A 26310-nucleotide genomic window follows, 5' to 3' on the forward strand; every position below is an offset into this window, starting at 1 on the left:
TTTAACCATAGTAAAATACTGAAAACCTGAGACCCCATCAGTGTTTCGACATTTGTAACACATTCATACACTGGAACGCCTCACAGTCATGAAAAAGAATGAGGTATTTCTGTATAGCCTGATACAGAAAGATCTTGCAAGACACAGGTGGCAAAAATAGCAAGATACAGAAGAGTGTATACGTTCTGACTCCATTAGTGTAAAAATTTTTTTAATATATATTTGCTGGCAAATAATGACATCCCCGAACAAATACACAGGACACTTTAAGCTGGTTACCTTTGGAGAGGGGCATTAGGCATGGGAGGGAAGGGGCAGGTTTTAAGGTCATGCCTTTCTGTACGATCTGATTTGTTGTTTTTGCCATGTGCATATTAACTTCATACTTGATTTGTAGGTTATTTTGACATATCCCTAGGTAGAATTGAATGCTGGTGGTGTTAGTTTTCAAAATACTCCAGAGAGGTGCCAAGTTTTACAAACCAGAACTTCCCCCTGGATTTTCATCAGACTCCCGATTGGCCACCTGATGCTTTAACCATAATGATGTCAAGTATAAAGTTATAACAAATTTGCAACGGGATGATTGGACACTGCTACTCACGGACTGAAATTCTTATACTCCAAAGGGCATGTGATAATTTATAAATATAAGTGAGATTACACATTCTGTTTTGACTCTAAAAAAAAAAAAAACACAAAATAGCCATTAGACTTTACATGTACAAGAAAAAGTGAAGTATCCATTGAATTTAGTAAAACAGCATCACACTGGAAAAAAAAAATACAGTCATAAAATTAGCTCTTACATTTTTCTGGGGACAGAGAAGCAGAAGAGAATGATATTTAAAAAACAAAACAAAAACAAAAACCACTACCAAAAACAGGGTGAGACAATCATTTATTTATTGGACAGGGCAAGGTCATTTAAAGAGAGGAAACATATCCAAAAGAAGGTGTTTAGCTTGGTGTTACAGGCATTGATGTTCACAACAAACAACACTACTCAATACATCATGGAAACAGGCCACATACAACCAGGAAGATGCTGTCATGTCACTCAAAAATAAGCCACAGTGCTTAGGAAACAATCATTAGGGAGTTAGCAGAGCATCATGGTCTCTAATCCGCCGATCTGCATTGTCTGTGGCTGGGACATTAGCCGATAGCATTTGGCTGGTTCCCTGGTTATTAAGAAGTGTCTTGCTATATTCTAGCGAGCCTTCAATATTGAGTACACGCTTCTGAATGTCTCTAAAACTGGCAGTCACCTGCAGGCTTAACTAGCTCACATCACTACATTTTTGGACTACCCTAGGTAGTCATGGACGGTCTCAAAGTATTATAAATAAAATTCTGAATTTAACTCATTTAGCACTGTTACGATGCATCCAAATCAGCTGTAGTCCTATGGTACATACTTGAAAACAGAAACAGAAATTCATGGGAGGAAAGTAAAGAAGAAATTTGGGAAGCTCATCTGGCTTGAGGTATACACACCTGCTCACAAAGTTAGACGCACCTGAAAACTATGTCAATTATCTGCCAAAATATTTGGCATGATTTTTACTTGGACTTTCCTGACTGGGCAGGCAAAGATTTCAATATCCATTCTAGAGCCTAGCCAAAATCTTGTAAATAGTAGTATATCATGAGTGACTGATTACGAGGAAAAACTATTCAGCCTAAAACTGACTAGAAAACAAGTAAGTGTCTGGCCCTCCCTAGTCACATCCACTGATTTCACCAACCACTTCCTTCCACAGAAATCACAGTTCTCGGGAGGAGACGCGCTCACTCCACGTGCAACAAAACTACACTCGAGAAGCCGGTCACTAAAAGACCAGACACTGTACGAATCCACTCGTATTAAATGACCAGAATAGGCAAATCTATAGAGGCAGAAAGCAGATTAGTGGTTGCCCGGGGCTGGGAGGCACTGGGAGGTGGGGTGGAGTATGAGAGGTGCCTGCCAAAGGGTACAGGGTTTCTTTTGGGGGTGACAGAAATGTTCTACAACTCACTGTGGTGGTGGTCATACAACTCTGTGAATATATTACAAAACCACTGAACTATACCCTTTAAATGGCAGCATCGAAGGTATGTGAATATTAAAAAAGGAAGACAGCCCCCAAAAAGCAGAAAAGAGGCTCTTGCAAGTCAAGTCATACCTGAGGAAATGGTAGACAAGCCTGATGTAAGGAGCTGCCTTCTCACGCACTATTTTGATTTACATGATAACCACATTAACCCCTGAATTCCACTGTTCATTCATTTCTAAATTATTCTAGGCTATCAGCAGATTTCTAACTTTGTTCTCCTTAGAGAGCAGAGTCAGTGTTCCACAGACAGACTGGCTTGGCAAAACAAAACTAAACGACAATTAAAAACTCAACGACGAAATAATCTCGTGCTTTGGGGCTGTGTGTTACCAGGCAGAATAGAAGAGCTGAGGTTCATTTCTAATGGGAAAAACGCCACCAGGCATAAGGGCACCTTACGACTCTTGCCTAAAGCATATTTCCTTTTCAAATCTGCACAGTTATTCCCTTTGCACCTATACAATTCAACAAAAGCAATGTTTTCCTACCTGCACAGTTCAACAAAAGCAACCTTCTCTACAAAAGAATGGGACGCTCCCTGCAGATCAAAGAGCTAGCCAAATTTCCCTGAACCTAAAATTACGGTTTCTAAACAAAAAAAAAAAAAAAACAAAGTCTCCTCTGTACCCTCATCCTTACCTTCAGCAGCACACAATGAAGATGGAAAACTCTAAGCCTGCTATAAATCCGAAGCCATAAAACAATTTCTTAAATGACCTTGTTTTTAATTAAAGGTATTAGTTCCAAATATTTAAAACACATTTGTCCCGAGGCCTTGGAAGTTGACCTCTGATGAGAACTTTCCTTTAGTTTTACTAATTCACTTCTTCTTCTGTGATTACTATTCTTCTGCAGACAGGATAATTAATGAAACCATGAGTGGTCTTTTTGGTTTATCTGCAGCTATCCTGAAAGTACATAATCGGTTAGGGAAATTTCTGACAGATAAATGAAGAGAACACAAGTAGCTTTACGGCAAGTTGAATTTGTTAAACCTACTTATGACAAAGAATTTCGGACACAAGAATCGCTCACTGCACACAGAACCCCAGAGAAGTGATGGCACAAGACAGCTGACGTGGGAAGGTATATGGGAGTGGGGCGGGGTGAGAGGTCGTGAGAAATTAAAAACTGGCATGTATCTGCTGGAGCAGAGCCACTGTTTAGGGGGCGTCAGAAAAACTGCTAAGTCACCATTTTGGTCTCTTTAGAGAAGTCCATTTGTTGTTAAGAACCAAAGACCTTTCTACTGTCATTCGTGCTGCAAAATGCAGTAGTCACATTATTGCCAAAAGGATCCCAAAAACTCAAGTGCAAAAGAAGAGAAATCTAAGAAAATAAATAGTTACAAAATCATCAACATTTTTCAAAGAAATGTGTTCAAAACAGTGACTTTTACAAAAGGTAGGAATTTCTTTTAAGTGGAAAAAGGAATTCTCTCTATGAAAGCTCAAAGACTCATTTCACAGATAACTTATACTCCATTAATGATTTGATTAACAGTGTACAAACAAGGGCCATAGACTCTTTTTAATTAGGTCTTAAAAATCAATATAATATAAATACTGATGATGGGGGGGGGGGAGTGTTTGTACCCCAAACTCCAATATTCCAGCTCTGTGTCCTGTCCTGTTATCATAATCTGTAAAAATCTTAACGACGCAGTGATTCAAGTTTTCGTAACTTCAATGATGTATTAGAGGACAATGCATCTTGATTTGAAGAGTTGGTTGTATCCGAAGGCCGGAACAGCACTCGACCACGATGATTAAATACATAAAATGATGGGTGATTCCTTAATGTGTCAAATGTCCTTAAAAGAAAAAACAAAGAGCATCCACTTTAGATAAACCTATCAAAAAGCCTATTTGAAAACAAGCAGGCTTCTAATGAATTATGAATTTGCTCTTAACTAAGTTTAAATCCATGAAATCAGGCTATAAACAGGCTATAATCATGCTGTGTTTCATTTCTTTTTCCTGCGCAAGGAAAATAAGAAGCCTGGGAAAGCAACATAAAGCCCTCAAATTTGTCTTTCAGCCATTCCTTTCTATGAATAATAGCACGAATCATCGCTCAACTGTAATCACATCTATAAATCTTACACTAGCTAGCCATGCCAAAAAATTTTTTAAAAACCAGTACACAGATTTTACCTTTGATTATTTTCATTTGGCCCTCACTACTCAAGCAATACGATCGTTTCACAGATCTGTTTCCAAGAATCTTTCCAGTACAACAAAAAGCTCCTTTTGGCCCTTCTGTACCTTCTGTTGTCCAAACTCATACGTTTTGCTACCACCTACTAAATTTATATATTTTGCTACCACCTCCTTAATGCCATTCTGTTTTACTTCTTTCCTGGCCCTCTGCCTGCAATTCTTGGTAGACTCTTTGTAAGAACTACAGTGGGTGGTGATAGTAGAGTATCCTTTCTATTTTCTCAGCAAGATACATAGATATATATATAGCCTAAAAAAGTTCGCAAACACCTAAGTGTATGGCTTTTAGTATTGGTTTGTTTAAACATTATTTTCCTGGAGAAAGAAGGACTCTGCCTCGATAAAAATTCACATCTCAAAGTCGGCCCACCTAAAAATCCAAGCACACTCCCACGTAAAACAGGAAGCCTGAGATGTGACTATTTAAAATGTAAATTGAAAAGTAAAAGTAACAAGGGGGTGGGTTTCCTCTAACAAATAAATGCTCACTGTGAATCCTTCTGAGGACACATTGTAAAGGGTTAAAATTTCCAGGTTCAAGAAGGTGGGTGAAGTCCAGAGATGGAACTGAACAAAGGTACAAGGATAATTTCATGACAGTGAGAAATATGGAAAAGAAAAAGCAAGCAAAGCTCAAGGAAATAGCTTAGAAGTACAGGAGAAAAAAGAAAGCAAAATAACAAATATACCGTAGTCCAGGAAGAGGAAAGGGCCAGAGAGCAGAGTCTATGTCACAGACTAGGTTCAAGTGGTAGAGGAAACAGAAAACCCCTATTCTTCCAAAGACTGAGCTGGAACAAGTAGATAAAGAGAGTGGGGGGAGGAAGGAAGGAAGGAAGGAAGGAACGAAGGAAGGAAGGAAGGAAGGAAGGAAGGAAGGAAGGAAGGAAGGAAGGAAAGAAGGGAAGGAAAGAAAGGGAAGGAAAGAAAGGGAAGGAAAAAGAGGAAGGATGAAAGGAAACAATTTCTGAGGGGATATCTTCCTATACGTCTATTTCTTTCCATCCGTCGAACCAATAAATAATTTTAAGCAAATATAACACATCTTAGTCTACTGTCAATAATCTGTCATACGACTTCCATTTTTCCATCTCATCAAACACTGCCTCGGTATTTTCACCTCACTACTCAAACGAGCTGCATAATCAAAATGTAAAAACAAAACCAACTTTTATGTACCAGAAAACATACATTTTAAATTATGTAAATGAAGCAAAACCCCTATGAAACTAAATGCCTATGAAAAGGGAAGGACTTACTTATTTTTTAGTTCTGAAGTGGCATCCATGTCTTTAAACTCCCCTGCAATATGAACTATACCATAACAGGTAACTGCAAAGGCCAGAAGTGTCTGAAGAACTATCTGTGAGTATAAAGATTGAGATTATCAAATAACATACAAATATTATCATAAAACTTTGCCATTTTCTCTCCATCTCTCTTTAGCCTCTGACAAGTATTTCTCCCAGGTCCTACCAAGGAGACAATTCTCCCTTTAAATGATTTGAACTCAGACACACCAAAATCTTCTATACATTCTGTGGATTGGCTGCAAAGATACTTCTGGGTCTTCTCAAATAGCAAACAGGTACTGAGCCATTCAGAACTCAGTTATCAACGGTTACCTGCTTCCAAGAGCAACTAAGAATTTTTAAATGTGTTATTGTTAAATATCATTGAGTATAAAAAGAACACCCCTGACCCACCACCCAGCTTAAGAAATAAACCTACCAGTACCTTTCAAGCCCCACATGTCCCTCTCCACTTATATCCTTCACCCTTCCCTCAAGGTGAACTATTGTACTGAACTGTAGATTAACCAGTTTTTGAGGCTTTTCTTTATAATTTTACCAGCTATGTATGTACCTCTAAAATGTATATTGCTTCCTTTTTTCCCATTTTTGGACTTTCTTGTGAGATTCACCCCTATTGTAGTATATGTATCCTTGTAGTCCATTCATGCTCATCATGTTTTATATTATATGAATATTCCAAAAGTTATTCATTCCACTGCTGATGGCTACGGGGGCTGTTTCCTGTGTGTTACTTTTAAAATGTCAGTATGGATATCCTGGTGTATGTCTCCTGGTACATGGGAGTAGAACCACTGGGGGAGAGTATACACACGTTCAACTTTATTAAGTAATACCAAAATGTTTTCCAAAGTGGTTGTGCAAGCAGAAACTTGCAATGTTTGCTATTAACCAACATGGGATTACAGGCACATTTGATTTTCTTGATTGTGATTTTTCTGTATTTTCCAAATTTCCCAATTTGTAAACAGCAGCAAGGTATTTTAAATAGATATAAATGAATACATGTGTGGTGGGGGGGGGTTAATCCACCACAAAGCAAAGGTGATAGGAGAGTGAGTTAATAGTCTCATCTATCAAAACTTTCATTACAGACAACTGAAGTCAAAATTAGCCACAAGCTATTACTCTTAACTTTCTAAATTAAAACTCATATCACATGTTATACCAATTTACATTCCCCCACCAGTGTACCGAGACCTATTTCATACAATGTAATCACAGGCACCATTAACAAGAATGTGGTAAATCAATGACTTATCATGAAATTATGTCACAATAAACTGTTAAGTAATAAAAAGCGAATTATAAAACCATACATATATACACAGAGATAGTAACTTTTTAAAAGAAAAACTGTTTTGATTAGGTAAAACTGTACATATGTAAGTAAAGATAATACTGTTTGTGCACAGGAAGAGGGCCGAACCACTGACATACTCCGAACTGTTGGGAGTAGAAGCAGAATTGCTGACCAGTGGGGTCACTTCTCTTTTATTGTACAGGGTTGGTTTTACTTTTTACACATACTGTTTGATTCTGTTACAAAGAAGTTACTAGTGTGTCATTTACAATCCTTTAAAAAGGGTGAGTGAAACTAATGTAACATTTTAGCTTAAAAAAAACCAACAACACGTGTGTTTGTTTTTATTTACTTTTACCGCCTACATATATGTCCCTAGACAATGTTACTGTTTCTTGTTCTTAAACTTTACATAAAAAGGAACTTTGCTAAAAACTGAAGCCAAATAATCAACTTTTTAAGTTCGTCTCAGACTACGAACGAAGAAACTTCACGAATGACTATTTAAACTACAGTTCTAGAAACCAAACACAGAAATCTTTTGTTTCCAAATCTTCGGGTTTTACAATGAGTGACAAAAAGTAAAGTAGAGAACAGATGTTATTTCATGTCTGGAAAATTTTATGAGAATAAAAACCAGTAAAAAATTATTATAAGCTATGTGGCTAATTTTTAAAACATATTTTAACGGAATATAAATGACCAACTTACATCTATTGGCAGTGATTCATCTTCCTTTTCTGTTAATCGCATATAAGAACGATCTATAAACCAGAAGCATACCATTAAGGAAATTGTAGCCCATTTTTCTTTCTTAAAATGCAAGCAAATCAATACACCAAAGAAGCGGCTGACTTATATGCTACATAAAGCAACGCTAATCCCGGATTCCTCAAAAACCTCTATCTTCTAAGGCAGTCAGCCTGATCTTGAACTATTTTATTTTCATCACGACCTGCTTTGTCACCTTATAAAACACAGAAAGAGTGAAAGGTGAGCAAGTACAAGGAAGAAATACCTAAAACCACATTTTTTTTCTTTCTTTCAGTACTATAGGAAAACTAGAATCCTCTGAAACTGTTTCTTCCGCTAACGGGTCAAAGAAATCACAATTATTTAAAAACGAATAAGCCTACAGAAAATCTCAACTCTGAAGTAGCACCACCATCACATAGTATGGACCAAGTAATACCGGTATGGATACGTTTTTCTCCTGCCAGAATATGTTGGAGCAGTGGGAGAACAGGTGAAATTCCAGGATGTCAATTTCTGCCTCTCCGATTAAATTACAATTCCGCTGCTGCCTTAGCCTCAGGAAGCAGCAAGGTAGGAAAGAAAAGCATCAGGATTTGGAAGCTGATAAGCCTGGATCATAAAACCAGCTCCTCAACTTACTGTCATTGAGTTTATCTCATTCAACCCGAAGACATCCATCACCATGAGTTGTAACATGTATCTCAATTTCAGAATGTTAGAAGGAAGGACTTGGAAGGGGATGTGTGTCTGAGTGTCAAAGAAATACAGTATCTATTTTTCAACTGCCCATGTTTCTGCAACAGTAAAATGGGGATAATGTGAAGATTAAGTAAGATACATGATAGCCATTCTGCCCTCACAAAGCTCATTGCAGCAAAGATGGGCATTGCTACAGTACAATAGTTTGCTATCAGCTGCTACGGTCTGACAGGACACAATTAGCTTCCAAGGTAAATATTAGTCTTTTTGCAACATAAGCATTATAAAGAGGCCCCACTGCAGTGACAAATGCCACAAGGCATTCTCATCTCACCGGAAACACGAGTCTCTAACTCTAGAAGAATCTTGCACAAGCCCTATTTAATAATGTGCTGTGGACTAAAAAACCCAAACTGCTGTCAGGGAACATGTAGTGACTCTTAAAAGAGTGCACTTAGAGACATTTCTCAAGTTTTATCTTATGGGTTTAACATAAGGACCGGTGTAAAAGAAACATCCAGCCAATACCAAAAATAGGTTTGGCTAGCTTCCTACTGTCAGTTCGATTCCCAGCCAGCCTTCTTCTTTGCATGAAGGCTAATCTGACTCTTAACACTACCTTTAACCAGGCATTTCCTCATTTGTAAAATGAAGGAGTCGGACTTACTTCCATGATCTCCTCGCTCTAGAACTCTTAAAATTCCAACGCCGAAGCCAACTGTACAGAATGACGCAGAACTCAACAGTACCCTAATCTCGTCTACAGTAGCGCTTCTCAAAGGACTGCACAACCAAATCATCTGAGGATCTTATTAAAATGCAGATTAGGATTCAATAAACTCTGGGGCAGGGCCTGAGTTTCTGCCTTTCTAGCAAGCTCCCAGGTGATTCCCTCGAGGCTGGTCTGTTAAACACACTTGGGCAGCAAGGCTCTGAGATATGTTCCTTAACCTCCTTGTCCCTCACCTCCCACCCCCGGACCATCTCCAAGCATCCTTATGTACTTTTAGCATAGCATCTATATTACTTTATTGTGATTATTTATTGATCCATTTGTTTCCCCACTTGACTTTGAACTTCCCCAGGGCATCACTGTACCTCTAGCACCTAAGCACAGAGCAATTTCAACCAATTACATGAAACTGAATTTCATAAAGTGGTGCAGCACATAGGCTCTAGAGCCAAACTGCTTGTCTTTGAATCCTGACCCCGCCATGTATCATCTCTGTCAGTTTGTGCAAGTTTCCTAGCTATGTTCGTCTCAACTTCTTCATCTTTCAAAAGAAATAATAACAACAGCTACCTCCCCCACAGCGCTTTTGGTAGGACTGAATTATATAATACACATAAAGTGCTTAGTTCAGTGCCTGGCACATGGTAAGCACGTAATGAATGTTAGCTGTTATTATTGTTATCATTAAAGATTGGAGCTTTGGAGAAGCTGTCACAGAATAGAGAAGACTGGGGAGGCAACACAACCAAATGTAATGTGATACCCTGGATTGATTCCTGGAATAGAAGACCTTATTGGAAAAACTTGTAAAATCCAAATAAAAGCTAGACTTCAGTTAACAGTAATATGCCAGCGTCAGTCTCTCAGTTGTGACAATATGCCACGGTAACAGAAGATGTTACCAATGTGGGAAACTGGGCGAGGGGTATACGGTAACTCTGTACTACCTTTGAAACTTTTCTGCAAATCTAAAATTTCAAAATAAAAATGTACGTAAAAAATAAAACTGAATTTCCGTCAGACAAATGTCATGTCATAATACATGCATGAAAAAAGCAGTGAAAATAGCTCGGTCATTTTAACTGTGTATCATAAACAGAACAAAAGATTTTATCTTGAAAAAAAATATTAAAGCTTTGAAGGAATTCACATTTCATTTTCTACTTTACTCCTGAAGATGGGAAGTAATCTAGCAAACGAATAAAGTTCAACTTTAAATTCACTTCCTTCATTTAACAAATGTATTGAGTACCTACTGTGGGGAGGATTATGCTAGGCAGACAGATCATAGCAATGGATTAAATGAGCTGCCCACGTGCGCTAGGACAGAGGTTAGCAAACTTTTCCCGTGAAGAGTCAAATAATAAATATTTTAGGCTTTGCAGGCCACACTGTCTGTGTCAACATCTCAACTCCCCACTTAGAAAGCAGCCAGGCAACACCTAAATGAATGGGTGTGGCTGTCTGCCAGTAAAACTTTATCGATGGAGACTGAAACTTAGATTTTTTTTTTTATTTTTTATAACTGTCACGGATCACAAAATGATATTCTTTTGCTTTTTCCCCCAACAAATCAAAAAATGTGAAACTATGGGTAGCTGACTACAAAAACAGGAGAGAGGCTGCATTTGGCCCACCTGCCAGAGCTGGCTGACCCCTGGTCTAGAAGAGAAGAAAGACCTAAAAACGGATCCGCTGTCTAAAGACTGCACTACCTCGTCTGTTGGCCTTCCAAGTTTCTTCTCCACGATACAACCGTATCGGTATGTTAAAGTACTTTTACTTGTTTGCTTTTAAATTTCCCAACCACTCTGTGACACAGGAAAGGGAAGAATTAAAATCCACCTCAGTGAAAGCTCACAGAAGGGACATGACTTGCCCAAGGTCATACAGATTTAGTGGTAAAGCAAGTTTTTCGGAACCAGCCCTCCAGACTCCCGGTCCAGTGCCCTTTCTCCTGCAACACAGTGCCCCCACAAGGCAAACGGTCATTTAACTTCTCAGTCTCCGCCTGGACAGCCCAGGAGCGCCCAAGATGCTGTCCACCTAGCTGTCATGGGACCATGAGCACCAGAGGTCCTCAAGCCGACACTTAGCCTGCTCAGCCCCACGCTGGATCTGACATCACTCGTCCCGGATTCCGGGCCAACTCCCTCTCTGGCCACCCTGCAGCCCCACGGCCTCCCTCTTTGCCCACCCTGCAGCCAGCTCAGAGCCCTCTCCCAGGCACCCCCTTCCCCTTCCATCCCTGCTGCAATTTCAGGTGCCCGTCTCCTCAAACTCAAGCCCCGCGCCGCTTCTCGGAGTCACCCCCAACTCTAAGGGCTCAAATGACCATCCCCGGGAAACTCGGTCCGACACTCCCTCGGCGTGCGCCCACACACCGCCCCCGGAGTCCCGCACAGGAGCAGCCGCGGTCTCGCCCCCACCCCACCCCGGCACTTACGCTGAGCAGCGGAAAAGGCCGCGTGGGCTAGGGCAAAGAGGCCGACGCCCACCAGCCCCTTCCATAGCGACGGCGCCATGATTCCGGAGGAGCGGCAGCCCAACAAAAGAGGCGAAGGGCGGCGGAGCTGTTCCTTCTTCCACGGGCGGGTGTCCGCGCAGCGCAGACAGATGACGTCACCGAACCCCTGGGCGCGAAATGCCTTAGAGGTGGAAAAACCAAAGAGCCGTGAGAAAGCGGAAGCAGGAATGCCGGGAAGGAGGGGAAAGCGACACGGAATAAGGTCCGCGAGTGACCACGAGCCGAGCCTGCGCCGCGCGGCCTCTCCGCGAGGGGCAGCGCTGAGCTGAGAGCCTTGCAGAAAGAAGCGAAAGCGGATCAATGGAGAAGCGGAACGGAAGGGCGCCAGCAAATGAGCGTGGGCCGCGGGGCAAGGGGCGGGGCCTGCGGAGAGGCCGGGGTGGGGCTTGAGGGGCGGGGCGGCGAGAGGGCCGGAGGGGGAGGTTCAAGGCGGCCCCGGGTCTCTACTCCTGGCAGGGGGGTTTGTTTGTTTGCTTTGCCTTTTCGCTCCAGAAGTCTCATGTGTTTTCTGACGGCCGGTCCAGTGCTTCAGCCTTCTGGGAGCCGACACTGCTGAAGGAGGCAGAAAGGGAAGCGGCGGCGGGGTTGGGGGGAGGGGGGGCGTATAGAGGAGGAAAATCCCGGGATTTGGAGCCCCAAACACTTGGCATGCGTGGGATGCTCCGTAAAAGTTAGTTCCTTTCCCCTTACCTTCAGAAGGGCTTGAAGGAAGATTCACGCCCCAGGGGGTATGGTGCCATGGGAGAATTTTGTTCTGGAGGGAGCCAGTTTATGTTAGGTTGCAATGAAAGGGCGCGAACGACGCCGGCCCATTTTCTCTCTCTCTCTCTCTCTCTGATCAGAAAAAAAAAAAAAAAAGTATACTCTCCTTTCTTGATTTGTCTTTGTGTCCATCCCCTAAAATGTAGACATTCATTAGTGAGGTTCTTCCCTGGAATTCTTTCCACCCTGCTCTCCTTTGGCGAGCTCACCTATTCATTCCCACCGCTTCGACCACAGGGATTCCAAAGCGACGTCTCGATCTCAAACGTCTCTCCTTCGCTCCAGATCTGCATTTCCAGACCCGCTAATCATTTATTTCTGTGCCGCGGCACTTCAAACTTAATGTGGCCGAAACGGAATTCATTCTCAGCTCCTCCAGTGCCCCCTGACTGATTGGCACAGCGTTGTAAGCTGCACATCAGGAGGTAAATGCCCTCTGCCCTGTCAGGATTCCACGTTTTGCTAACTGACGTGTGCTCGAAGATCCCTATCCTGGCCACCCCCTTTAAATTTGCAATCTCCCATTCCTGTTCCCCGTAGCCTACTCTATTTCTATATCACCTTTTGAAATATTCTATAATTTACCTGTTTATGATGTTTGTTGTGTTGTTTTTGTTCATTGTCTCTCTTCCCACACTGGAACGTAAGTTTGGAGAGAACAGAGATTTCTGTCCATGCCTGAAACATTGCCTGTCACATGCAGTAGGCATTCAACCAATGTTTGCTGAATGAATTACGGGAAAGAAGTGGGGAGTGACGTATCCTTGTTTGAAAGGATCTCTATGAAGAGTCCTTCCATTATTTTGGATTGGGTTCAAAAATCCCTGTGGACTTGTATGCCCTCTTAAATTTTGATAACTCTTTGATTGATGATGAACATTTTCTTATATACTTGAGCTTCCCCAAAGCTGAAAACAAAATTAGAAAATAAAGAAGGCATCCAAGAGCCTTCAGATTTCCTAAACTTTATGTGTTTTGTCCTCGATCCCATTTTCCAAACCCTTAATTATGGTCATTATTTTTCTCTGGGCCTGCTCCAATTTTTTCACCTCTAAGCCAAGATTTGACACAGTACTCGATCAATATCAAGTACAGTATAATGTGTTCCTTACAAATGTAGGTGTATTTATAAACCTCACAATCAGGAAGAACAAGGAAATAATCTTTCTGTACTGATTTGAAAGTGCTTCCTTCCGCCCCAGGAGGTAGCAAGATAGAAAAGGTAAAGACCAAAAAAAAAAAAAAAAGAACTTGGTTTTAGCTTTGACAATGGTCAAATTGAAATTAGCCTTTTCAGGCACCTTACTAAATTGGCTCTGCTAATATTAATTTATCTGAAGTAGAAAAATTATTAGGAGGTTTCTGAAGAGAGCTTAGATCTGGTTCCTTTCTTTTCTTAATGTTTATTTATTTTTTAGAGAGAGGGAGACAAAGCGTGAGTGGAGGAGGGGCATTGAGAGAGAGAGACACAGAATCTGAAGCAGGCCCCAGGCTCCGAGCTGTCAGCACAGAGTCCGATGTGGGGCTTGAACCCCTGAACTGTGAAATCATGACCTGAGCCCAAGTTGAATGCTTAACCAACTGAGCCACCCAGGCGCCCCTGATTTTCTCCATTACATTCTTGATATGAATGCCCCATTCTCTTCTTTTAAATATCTTACCCGTGTAAAGAATGCAAAAGAAACGAGGCTAGTTTCACATTTTCTAGAAGTAAATGGTCAACTCCTATTCGTGGAGTGGGATTTTAATGGTCTTATCTGTAGATTTTAACATGAAGGGAAGCCTAAGTATTCATAGTCACGGTTACCAAGTTCTGTATCATTCAAATAAGTACCTTGGGTCCATTCATCCATTGTATTCCAGGTTGGAGTTAATCCCAAAGGTGCAAGGTACAGTAAGGGGCAGCACTGTGTTCATGAACTCTTATAACAAAAGAGAAACTTCACGTGAAAGAGCATTGAAGTTCCTAGGTGAACCCAGAAGTGCCTTTAGTTTGCCTACAGAAACAGCCATTTTCCATATTCACAGTGGGTACATGATGGGGATTTGTTAAAGGTGGGGACAAAGACCTCTGAAGTGTTTCCTACCCAGATGTTATTTATGAAGACTCATCAAGTCTTCCCAGGATCGTTCGTTGTATAGTGAAGGCACCACAATCCAAAATTGTCTTCAAGTTAATTCATTTTGTTATGTGCCACCCAGCGAGGCGAGTAACTTCATACACCATTCGTACGTGCCATTTCCCATGCAGATTCTCTTTCTATCCAGCATGCTCTGTCCTTTCCTACCTAGTTCAAAAACCCACTTTCCCTTTGACTGTACAGGTTATCTAGAAGAGGAATATGTCTATTGCAGGTACTAAACCTTTCTTCAAACTATACTTCTTCCAACCTCACTGGGTAACAAATTCTAGAATTTTACCACCTGCTGGGTAAACTACTATTTTTTTTTATTTTTTAATGGTTTTATTCATTTTTGAAAGACAGAGAGATACAGAGCGCTAACGGCAGAGGGGCAGAGAGAGAGAGAGAGAGAGAGAGAGAGAGGGAGACACAGAATCCGAAGCAGGCTCCAGGCTCTGAGCTGTCAGCACAGAGCCCGATGTGGGGCTCGAACCCACGAACCGTGAGATCATGACCTGAGCTGAAGTCGGACGCTCAGCTGACTGAGCCACCCAGGTGCCCCTAAACTACTATTTTCAATATTTGTCTTGATAATTGCATAATCTCTTTTTTCTTCACAAAAATAGTGTGTGTTCAGTGTAAGAAATTCAAACAAAACGCTGTATCCCTCTTAACGTGTTGAGTGGTGCTTTGGTATCTAGAGTTTTGAATCTTAGTAAGCAAGACTGTGATTACTTGATTCATATCTTGAAGATTTGTTCACTGAAAGGTTTATACCACTGGGGTTAAAAGCATATGCTCTAGAATCAGGTTGGATTTGAATCCTGGCTTCTCCTTTACTATCTGGGAGATTGGGCAAGTTACTTAACTATGCCTCAATTTCCTCATCTGTAAAGTGGGGATAATAATAGTACTTACCTTGAAAGATTGTTGTTTGTTCTGAGTGAGACCATCCATGTAAGTCGTTTGGAATAATCTCACATGGTGAGTACTAAATAAATGCTAGCCATTATTGCTGCTATGCTACTGTTGACTCTCCTAGATATTTTTCCAGACTAAAAGGGTTCCTTATCCCTTTAGTTTTTCCTGAAACATCAGTTGCTTCTCACCTTTGGTGATTTTAATTGCTCTTCTCTGGACCATTTCTAGAGCTACTAATAACTCTCCTGGGGTTTCATTACCCCATCTGCACGAAGTATCCTAGGTTACTTGTCTGAGGTTAATATGATTATTCATTTCAAGTAGCCTTGGCACTGAAAATGGCACCAGAGGTCTTATTTGCTTTTTTTTTTTTTTTTTAGCACATTGAGCTGGTACATTTAGAAAATAAATGGAGGGGCGCCTGGGTGGCGCAGTCGGTTAAGCGTCCGACTTCAGCCAGGTCACGATCTCGCGGTCCGTGAGTTCGAGCCCCGCGTCGGGCTCTGGGCTGATGGCTCAGAGCCTGGAGCCTGTTTCCGATTCTGTGTCTCCCTCTCTCTCTGCCCCTCCCCCGTTCATGCTCTGTCTCTCTCTGTCCCAAAAAAATAAATAAACGTTGAAAAAAAAATTAAAAAAAAAAAAGAAAAGAAATGGAAAACTCCAGCATTATACCAGGTCCTAACTGATATTTGTGACCTGTTCTTTCTCTTGCTTCTTTTTTTAAAAATTTTTTATAGTTTTTTTTTTTAATTTATTTTTGAGAGAGAGACAGAGCATCAGCAGGGGAGGGGCAGAGAGAGAGGGAGAGAGAGAATCCCAAGCAGGCTCCACAATGACAGCGCAGAGCCTGACACTGGGCTGGATACCACGAACCGGGAGATCATGACCTGGACCGAGAAAAAGACATGTTCAGCCAACTGAGCCACCCAGGCGCCCCATCACTGGGGAAGTGTTGACCAGGGAGATGAATGAGTTAAAAATATCTGCAGCATAAAGACCTTCCAGGTATGGCCTCAGCTTAGTTTCTGGCATTTCCCCCAACGCAGGAATTAATCAACTCAACGTTTATCAAGCACATCCAGTAAGCTGAGGACTGTGCTAACCTCGAGGCTAAACTTATCTACAGTTTTCAGTGACCAAGTATTTCCTGAACACTTACTATGTACCCAGTACTGTAAAGTCCTCTTTCAGTTTAGTCCTTGAACCGAGTCTGTGTCGCTAAGAGAATTTAATGTCCTCTGCAAACATGGTGATTTCCTTGGTACTCAGTTAAATTTGAGAGACAGTCATGGATGCCCAGATGTGTTTTATTGAATACCTGTTTTGGTTAGACTTTATGCTAGGTGCTGTCGGTAAAGAAATAAGTAACACCTGGTTACTGCCCTCAAGGTTCCCATGACCTGTAGAGTAACAGATCTATAAATCAAGCATGATAATACTTCAGGAAGGCTTAATAGAGAGTTGCGCAAGGGGCTGTGGGGGCTCATACAAGGGGCCCCACACTCAGCCTGAGGGCATCCTGGAAAGCTTTAAACTGAGTTTTGTCAGGTGAGCAGAAGTTAGGTAAGGAAAGGGTTGAAGAACATTCAGGCAGAGGGAGTGCATGGAAATGCACATAGATGTAGGAAACCACGTGAAGCATTTGGGAAACTACTTCAGAATGGCTGAAGCAACATATATTTTGGGGAGAAGGATGGGCTAGGAGGTAAAGAAGTGGTCGAAAGTCAGGACTTCGGGAGTGTTGTGTGCCACGCTAAGGAGCCAGAACCGAAGACAATGGTGGGGGCGGGGGGGGGGAGGTTGGAGCTGGGCTGTGCTATATATAATCAGATTTGTGTTTCAGAAAGATCCCTCTAGTAGAAGTATGGAAGGATAACTGGTGGAGACCATGGCAGAGGTCAGCAAACCTTTCCCATAAAGGACCAGGCAGCAAATAGCTTAGGCTGTTTGCAGGCTCCACAGTCTCTTTGGCAACGACTCGACTCTGCCTTATAGTGCAAAAGCCGCCACAGACCCTAAGCAGACAAATGGGCATGGTCGTGGCCAATAAACCTTTACTGATAGACACTGAAATGTGAATTTCACATCATTTTCACGTGTCACAGAATATTCTTTTTTTATCCTTTTTTTTAACTTTATTTTTTTATTTTTTAAAATTTACATCCAAATTAGTGAGCATATAGTGAAGCAATGATTTCAGGAGTAGATTCCTTAATGCCCCTTACCCAGTTAGCCCATCCCCCCTCCCACAATCCCTCCAGCAACCCTCAGTTTGTTCTCCATATTTATGAGTCTCTTCTCTTGTGTCCCCCTCCCTGTTTTTATATTCTTTTTGTTTCCCTTCCCTTCTGTTCATCCGTTTTGTCTCTTAAAGTCCTCATATGAGTGAAGTCATATGATTTGTGTCTTTCTCTGACTAATTTCACTTAGCATAATACCTTCCAGTTCCATCCACGTAGTTCCAAATGGCAAGACTTCATTCTTTTTTTTTTTTTTCAACGTTTATTTATTTTTTTGGGGGACAGAGAGAGACAGAGCATGAACGGGGGAGGGGCAGAGAGAGAGGGAGACACAGAATCGGAAACAGGCTCCAGGCTCCGAGCCATCAGCCCAGAGCCTGACGCGGGGCTCGAACTCACGGACCGCGAGATCATGACCTGGCTGAAGTCGGACGCCCAACCGACTGCGCCACCCAGGCGCCCCAAGACTTCATTCTTTTTGATTGCCAAGTAATACTCCATTGTGTGTGTATACCACATCTTCTTTATCCATTCATGCGTTGATGGACATTTGGGCTCTTTCCATACTTTGGCTATTGCTGATAGAACTACTGTAAACATTGAGGTGCATGTGCCCCTTCGAAACAGCACACCTGTATCCCCTGGATAAATGCCTAATAGGGCCATTGCTGGGTCATAGGGTAGTTCTATTTTTAGTTTTTTTGAGAAAACTCCATCCTGTTTTCCAGAGTGGCTGCACCAGCTTGCATTCCCACAGAATATTCTTCTTTTGATTTTTTTTCAGCTATTCAAAAAAAAATGTATAAAGCATTCCTAGTTTCAGGTCATACCAAAACAGGTGGCAGGCTGGATTCAGCTGGCTGTACATTGCTAATCTCTGGACCAAGGGATCAGAGTGTAGAGAACGTAGCCAACTCTTTTGAGAAGCTCATCGCCGAGGGGGACAAAGAACTAGTGCGATAGTGGAGGCAGGTGTAGACAAAGGCCTGTTTCTCAGAAGAGACCTGGAAGTGGTTTGGGAGAACAGGAAGACCAGTTTTTGAATAAATCAGTCACAGGGATGAAAGGTACAGCATAGGGAATGTAGTCAGTGGTATTATAATAGCGCTGCACGGGGACAGATGGGAGCTACCCTTGTGAGCACAGCATAACTCATAGCCTTGTGGAATCACTGTGTTGGGCACCTGAAACTAACAATGTAACCTATGGCGTATGTCACCTATACTTCAATAAAAAAAAAGATAGTGGACAAGGAGCCATTGCAAACGGTGGAGAGAGAGGATTATCGGACTAGATCCTGGAAGAGGCAGGAAGGAGGTCCCAGAATGCGGAGTACAGACTGCAGTGTAGGTGGTTTCATCAGGGAGGAGGAGAAAAAAGGAGGGGCCCTAACCCGATACTTAAGTAGGTTGCGGGGTAAAGACGGTGAAGAGTCTTCTTGAGGGTCTTGATTTTCACAGTGAAAAAGGAGGGAAGGCTCAAAGGGGCTACTAAGTTTCTGGGGCCTGTAAACAGAGGCAGAGTCTGGGGCTTGAAGACATTTGCTTTGTGTGGTCAGGGAAGCAGTCTGTGACTTTGGTGTTTTTCAAGTTCCCGACACTAAAAGAACGATTTGTGCTGAGGCAAAACAGCCTGGGATTAGGTGGTTAGGCCTGAAGAAACAGGGAAACTAATTTTCTTGGTCTTCTGGAGTGACCAAGACAGGTCTGGGGATAGGGCAGTGGGGAGACTGGGAAGGATCCTCACCTGGGCTTCTAGCTTCTCTAAAGTCTAGCCCTGCGTGCACAGGGCAGTGTGGTTAGGCTGGAGCCAGGGTATAGGGGACAGGCAGCCACGAGGTTTCTTGGGAATGCTGACAGACACAGGTACTAAGAGGAGAAAATGGGCTCAGAGTCCCTAGGATAGTTCCTGATGCGACAGAGCCAGAATTTGGAGTTGAACACCTGTTCTAGGTCTTTTTTTTTCCAGCTCACTATCCTCACAGAACTTAAAGAGCTGGTTGATGGAAGTGAGTCCAAAATGGGGTATCTTGGAGTTGCCTGGATGTTATTTGCCTTAGCAAGGAGGTTATATGGACATGAGATTAAAAAAAAAAAAAAAAAAAAAAAAAGAGGGGCGCCTGGGTGGCGCAGTCGGTTAAGCGTCCGACTTCAGCCAGGTCACGATCTCGCGGTCCGTGAGTTCGAGCCCCGCGTCGGGCTCTGGGCTGATGGCTCAGAGCCTGTTTCCGATTCTGTGTCTCCCTCTCTCTCTGCCCCTCCCCCGTTCATGCTCTGTCTCTCTCTGTCCCAAACATAAATAAACGTTGAAAAAAAAAATTAAAAAAAAAAAGAGTTTGAGAATCAGGACCTCTACTAAGCAGAATAATAGGAATTGGATACCATTAATGGTATGAAATGGTATGAACATTTTTAGAAAGCATTCAGGTCTGTCGTGGGGGGAATGAGCTCATTTCAAAGCAGTTCTAGTTTTTGAGGGGCACCTGGGTGGCTCAGTCTTAGGTTCGACGTCAGACTTCAGCTCACCGCTGATCTCACGGTTTGTGAGCTCGAGCCCCACGTCGGGCTCTGTGTTGACAGCTCCGAGCCTGGAGCCTGCTTTGGATTCTGTGCCTCCCTTCCTCTCTGCCCCTCCCCCGCTTGTGCTCTGTCTCTCAAAAATAAATAAACATTAACTTTTTTTTTTAAAGCAGTTTTAGTTTTTGAGTTTGCTAGGTCCCTCAAAAGGATGTGTGCTCAGTGTCCAACCCGTAGAGGGGTGAAGGGAGGGTGGCAGATCAGAGTTTGGGATTTGTAGTTCATTCACGTAGAGGTAGAGATGAAAGTCCAGAGACTGTAACAGAGAGCCCATACAGACTAAGGTGTGATCTGATACGTATGGGGGAAAATAGGAAGAACTGTGGATTTTCTGGTGTGCCAGGTCGAGAGGCTGAGAGTAAATACTCTTTGAGGAAGAGAGGCGAGAGATGGTGTCAAAGGTGACACCAGTTGGGTGAAACGTGCGTTAAGACAGCGTGCAAAAGGTGCAAGAGGATAGGGAGAAACGCGCCACACCTCAAAAGATTTCTTCTTTGGGAGGGGAGAGGAGTGCTTGGAGCTCAGGTAGATTTGAGCACACACCGATTGGATCTTCTTTGCGAGACTGATGAGTGTCTCTGCACAGGTTGCTGACGTGAACGATAACTCGTATCTCGGGTGGTTTACGTGTGAGGAAAACGGAACGTACCGGCACACGCATATTCCTTGCCTTTGAGTCGATTCTTTTATGAGCTACTACAGTGTTGTTGTTTTTCCCAGTGAGGGCTGAACAAGGAGAACCCGATTTAAATGAGATGGAGTTTCAGGCATCTCCCAAGGGGACAACTTTTTATCCAGTTAAGAGACACCGGGGGACAATATTGAGATGGCTCATGAAAGCTCGAGTCCCCTGAGAGCTATAAGGATAGGACCAAAGTAGACCTAGCGCGATCTGCCTCGGCTTGATTACGCCCAGCTGAGGGTTCTTTTCCAGAAGGCCGTGGGCTAGATTCGACAGCCTTTCGTTCCGTGGCAGTACCTGAGTGTGCGCGTCCGGGGCTGGGGGAAACCCGTGCGGTGGAGACCCGAAAGACGAAGGGATGGGGCCGAACCAGCCGGGAGTGTCGCGTCCCCTTTAAGGGCGGCGGCGGCGGCGGCGGCGCCGGCGCGCGCTCCGACGGCTTCCCTGGGGCCCCGCCCCTTTCCCGTGAGCCCTCGGGGAGTGGTCCGACCGCGGGCGGCTGCGGGTGAGGAGCGGGGCGGGGGGCGGGGGGAGTCATGGCTCGACGCGGCTGGCTGCGGGCGCCCCTCAGCCGCGGCGGCGGCCCCGGGGCCCGCCGGCTCATGCGGCCGCTCTGGTTGCTCCTCGCAGTGGGCGTCTTTAGCTGGGCCGGGGCTTCGGACGGCGCCGGCGGAGCGGCGAGAGCCATGGACGAGGAGATCGTGTCCGAGAAGCAAGCCGAGGAGAGCCACCGGCAGGACAGCGCCAACCTGCTCATCTTCATCCTGCTGCTCACCCTCACCATTCTCACGATCTGGCTCTTCAAGCACCGCCGGGCCCGCTTCCTGCACGAAACCGGCCTGGCTATGATTTATGGCAAGTGCCTCAACCCATGTCCGCCCCCTGGCGCTCCCCCTTTCTCTGAACGCCGGCTGCTTCGCCTCCTCTCCTGGCCCTGCTCGGCCTGTGTTCGGCTCCCCTTCTGATGCCTTGTATTTTCTGCCTCGCCTGCCCCCTCACCCCCGTTTCTCTGCCTCACCTCATTTCCTCCTCGGCCACGTCCCCCGTTTTCTCTGCCTCGCACCCCCTTTCCTTTGCGTGTCCACACCTTTTTTCCTTCGACCCCACCCCCTTTTTCTTCCACGCATTCCCCCCCCCCCCCACCCCCGCCTCTGCCTACCGAGCTCGGGACCGGGACCCGGGACTGAGGATGGGAAGGGAGTGGGTGCGGTGTCTGGGATTGGGCTGGGGACTGGGGGAGGGGAAGACAGCCTAGCGATCCATTTCTCTGGGGTGTCAGTTTGTTTAAGGTCCATTGAAGCTGCAGTAGTGCCTCTGCTGCTGCTCAGAATCTGGCGTCCTCTTGGAGCCGAGAGTCCACCTTTACCCATCACCCCCGCTCTTGCTACGCCCTGTCCTTTCGAGGTTGAGAATGAAAACCTTACTCCCGTGTAGCCCTGAACGCGAAAGAAGCTATAAAGAAGGCTTAGGGTATTTTTAATGATGTCCTGGTTTATTGTACTATGCTTGTAACATCTGAGTAGTATACGTGCGGTTGACCCTCCTCATCTAGGCGTACCGAGGTGAGGACAAGGAAGAGTTAAAGATCTCCCAGCGCTGTGTTGTACTATAGGATGATCAGGACAGTTCAGCCGAACAGTAATTAGGAACACCACATATAGACAGTATGGGTGACGCTGGTGGCATAAGGTTATTGACCGATCGTTGAGTAAATGGCTTCAGTCCTTGTGTCTTCGTGTGCTTTCTTTTTGAGATTTATTTACGTATTTTTATATTTTGGTCTTGAGAGTAGGGCAAAGCAAACCATGGGCTCACAGGCGTTTTGGCCTGTGCGGAGGCCTCATGAGAGGAAAAGATATATGTTGCCGACTGTCTTAATGTGGTCGTGAGGGTATATAGACGGCTGAAAAGATGAGTGCAGTCTGGGAGTGAAGATTATCTTCACATGGAACAAGCTTACACTGATGAGCTTGTTGAGCTTTGTTTCCGGACTTGCAAATCGGTAGCAGCAGCCTTGGCACAAAAAGACATTTCTCCACGACCCTCCCCACCCCCCCACCAGCCGTTTCCAGTCCATACAGACTTCTAGAATGTGCATCTCAAGGGTGGCCCAACAAGGTAGTTGTGTGCATCAGGAAAATGCATGAACTCAGGCTTGTTTTTCATTTGTAAGGTAATAAAATGCTAAGCCTATGTGCAAGTATCTCTGCTCCCTAGGATTCTTGGGTTTTAGACATATTAGCTGGTTTTCATATTTCGTATTTTTTTGCATTTTATTTACAGCACCCCTTAAGCTAAATGGCCAGATAAGCTACACATCTCTGTATAATTTCTTGTATAACAATGTAAAATCAAATGTATACATGATTTATTTATATTTACTGCCCTCAACAAACATTTGCTAGGCAGCCAACTATGTATTAGGCACAGAAAATACAAAGAAATAGATCCCCACCTTCAAAAAACTTTGCTTTCTTGGGCAGACAGGCCATATAAACAAAATAATGGCATCTTAAATTTAGTTAAATGCCAAATGAGTATTATGGTGTTAAAATAAGGAACCGATCACAGAACCCTCTTCCCTCCATATGGAGAGAGAGTACAATGTCGTGGTTAAAGGTGCAAGGCTTTAAGACCAGAGGTCTGCTAATTTTTTCTGTGAAGAGTCAGATAATAATTCGTGTTGATTTTGTGGGTCACATATGTCTCTGTGTCTCTGTTGCGTTTTCTTCTTTTTGTTTTTTTCTTTTTAGAAACCTTTTATAAACCTACAAAATGTAAAAACAGTTTTTAGCTCTCGGGCCATGCAAAAACAAACCATCACTGTAAGTCACCAACCCCTGCTTTAGAGCCAGACCTGGGTTCCTGTACCCCTGTGCCATCTGTTCTGCGTGATCTTAGACAGAGTCCCCTACCCTCTTACACTGTCATCTATAAATTGGGAAAAATGATAGTTGGATTATTGCGAGGAAGAATTGTTTTTAGCTTAGTACCTGACCCCTAAGTAAATGTTCAATAAATGATAACTGTGATACTATTGTTACTGCTCTTATAACTGCATTTTCTCAGGTTAGGCTCAGAACAGTTCTTTTAATTTCTCTTATAAGTTAAGAGACAAACGTAGTGGTTTCTTTCTTTCTTTCTTTCTTTCTTTCTTTCTTTCTTTCTTTCTTTCCTTCTTTCTTTCTTTCTTTCCTTCTTTCTTCCTATCGAATAAGGACTTAGAATTGCCCTGGAAACATTTGCTCCTTGGTAGTTGATATCTTTAACCTCCTCTAACTCTTGAGCTAAATTGAAAGTGGGATTACTGACTGCATTTCCTGGTGTGTCTGAGTTAGTGAAAGGTGATGAAATACCTTAGCATTAGTATTTTGTGAAGGAAAAACAAAGGTATCCCTTGCAGAATATAAAGTAGAAGGATGTTGGGCTTGGTTTGCCATGGCTTGGCATTCTGTAGCCGGTTCCATTTTCTCACTATGGCAATGGAGGCTATGGATGAACAGCCTCCTGACTAATTCCCAAGTCTAACTTGAGAATAGATGGGATTGGGTCGAAGTATTTTCAGTGCCATGGAAATTGATGTTTTTAAATCCTAATTACTGTCTGCCATTTACCTTTTCTTATGACTCTTATACCATCAGAGCTGTTATGTTAATATATTATTTTAAGACCTTTATTTTTCAGCTTGACTTCCAGATGAATAGGCTCCTTACTCTGGGAATATCCAGCCCTCCAAGATTCAGCCCACTGATAGTTTTATTTCTGTGATGTCCGTTTAGCTTCCTAAATCCTGGAAAAATGCTATTTAAAATAAGCCTCTCCTTTATATTTTTGAGAGTCAAGAATAAAAAAAGAAAAAAAAAAGCCAATATGGTCAGTTTCTAGATTGTAATATAGCCTAGTTGCTACAGCTACAGACACAGTGTGAAAGCACCCAAGTGTTCTATTCATTGGGCTCGCTTGCTTAAGAAGCTTAAAAGTGAGTCACCTTTAGTAAAAATTGTCAGGGTAGTTAATTAAGTCTGAAAAGTGATCACCCACTGTAGTGTGCTTACAGATTGTATAAAAAGCAAGGGACAGAGAAGAAGTGTTTTGCCTGAAACTTATAGTATCCGGGATCCTACACTTAACTGATGTGATTCATCAGTAAATATTAAGTGTCTTTGACGTATGAGATGTGATGGGAAATACAGATATGAGTCATCATCCCTGCCCACAAAGCACTTACGATCTAGTGCCTTAATAGGTAATGTTTGTTGAGCATTATAACACACTCTACAAGTATCATTTCATTTAAAGCTCCTAACAACCCTGTGAGATGGGTACTGTTATCTTTCCCATTTACAGGTAAAGAAATTGGGGCACAGAGAGGTTAAATGACCTGCCTGAAGTCACATAATTTGTAAGTATTGAGCCAGGAGTCAAACCCAGTTAGCCTGGCTCAGAAGCCCCATTCTCTTAGCCTGGAACCATATTGCCTTATATTGAAGAGATAAAGCTTAACTGTAACGATAAACGGGTTAGTATTCTCATTACTACATTTGAGAAAACTGAGGTCCAGTGAGAGGTTATCTACCCTAAGGTCACAGACTAGAACTTGATAGAGCCAGAATTAATACATCTATCTGACTTTCAAACTTGTGCTTTTTCTCCTACATCGTACACTATGCTGTACTAAATTTCATGAGATCGGATATGTAGAAAGATAATACTTACAGTTGTAAGGGTTTTGGAGGTGGATTGTGAGAGAACGGAGACCTTAACCACTGAAGCAGTTAGTGGTGAGAGCCAGGAGATGATTAGAAAATTAGAGAGGCTTTGGAAATAGAAAAACCAGATTTCCATGCTGGTTTTTATCACTTAATGCCAAATACTGTTGGGCAAATCATTTATCCCCATTTTAGTGATGAGGAAACAGTGACTGAGAGATTTATGATAGTGTGGACTGCATAAGGTTATGAGGATCAGATAATATATGCAGAAAGAATTAGGATGGAGATTGATTGACTCAGGGTGCTAGGCGAAGGGATTCCCTTGGAAAAGAGGTTGATCTTTCCCCGAGAAGGGGGGGGGGGTTAGGGGAAATGAGCTAATGTTGACATGGAGAGGCATGGGATTGAGGCAGTGTACATCAGATGGCCTATAGCTTCTCTGAAAAGTAGGCAGTGAGATTGAGGATCTGAGAAGGAGGGTCAAGATTGGAAGAGCTACTACAGGGAATGTGCTAGAAGACAAAATAAACACATGTAAAACTAACCAGAGGCTGGCAAAGGCCTTGCCTTTTTTTTTTGGCTGTCTTGAAGTCGAGTTGACTTTTAAAACAAAATCTAACAGCATTCTTCAAGAAGTAG

General features: G+C 43.0%; 2 protein-coding genes across 6 annotated transcripts in view; one reads left to right on the forward strand and one right to left on the reverse strand.

The window, feature by feature from the left end:
* Positions 1-884: 884 nt before the first annotated feature.
* MMGT1 (membrane magnesium transporter 1) lies at positions 885-11983 on the reverse strand. The gene is made up of 4 exons (XM_045472786.1): positions 11575-11983; positions 7652-7704; positions 5584-5687; positions 885-3915 (listed from the first exon to the last, which is right to left on the reverse strand). The coding sequence occupies exons 1-4, from the start codon at positions 11651-11653 to the stop codon at positions 3756-3758; spliced, it is 396 nt and encodes a 131-aa protein (XP_045328742.1). The 5' UTR covers positions 11654-11983; the 3' UTR covers positions 885-3755.
* A 629-nt stretch (positions 11984-12612) lies between these two features.
* SLC9A6 (solute carrier family 9 member A6) overlaps positions 12613-26310 on the forward strand; it is a 63987-nt gene continuing 50289 nt past the window's right edge. For 2 of the 5 annotated variants that reach the window (XM_045472789.1, XM_045472792.1), the window contains exons 1-2: positions 21401-21464; positions 21590-21814. In XM_045472789.1, the coding sequence (XP_045328745.1) occupies positions 21646-21814 (169 nt within the window). In that variant the 5' untranslated portion in view covers positions 21401-21464; positions 21590-21645. Of the gene's footprint in view, positions 12843-21400; positions 21815-26310 lie in introns of those variants that run through there. The other 3 variants (XM_045472790.1, XM_045472788.1, XM_045472787.1) reach the window with 3 other exon arrangements.

The sequence above is a fragment of the Leopardus geoffroyi genome, chromosome X, assembly GCF_018350155.1.
Source record: "Leopardus geoffroyi isolate Oge1 chromosome X, O.geoffroyi_Oge1_pat1.0, whole genome shotgun sequence".
In the NCBI taxonomy this organism is placed as follows: domain Eukaryota; kingdom Metazoa; phylum Chordata; class Mammalia; order Carnivora; family Felidae; genus Leopardus; species Leopardus geoffroyi.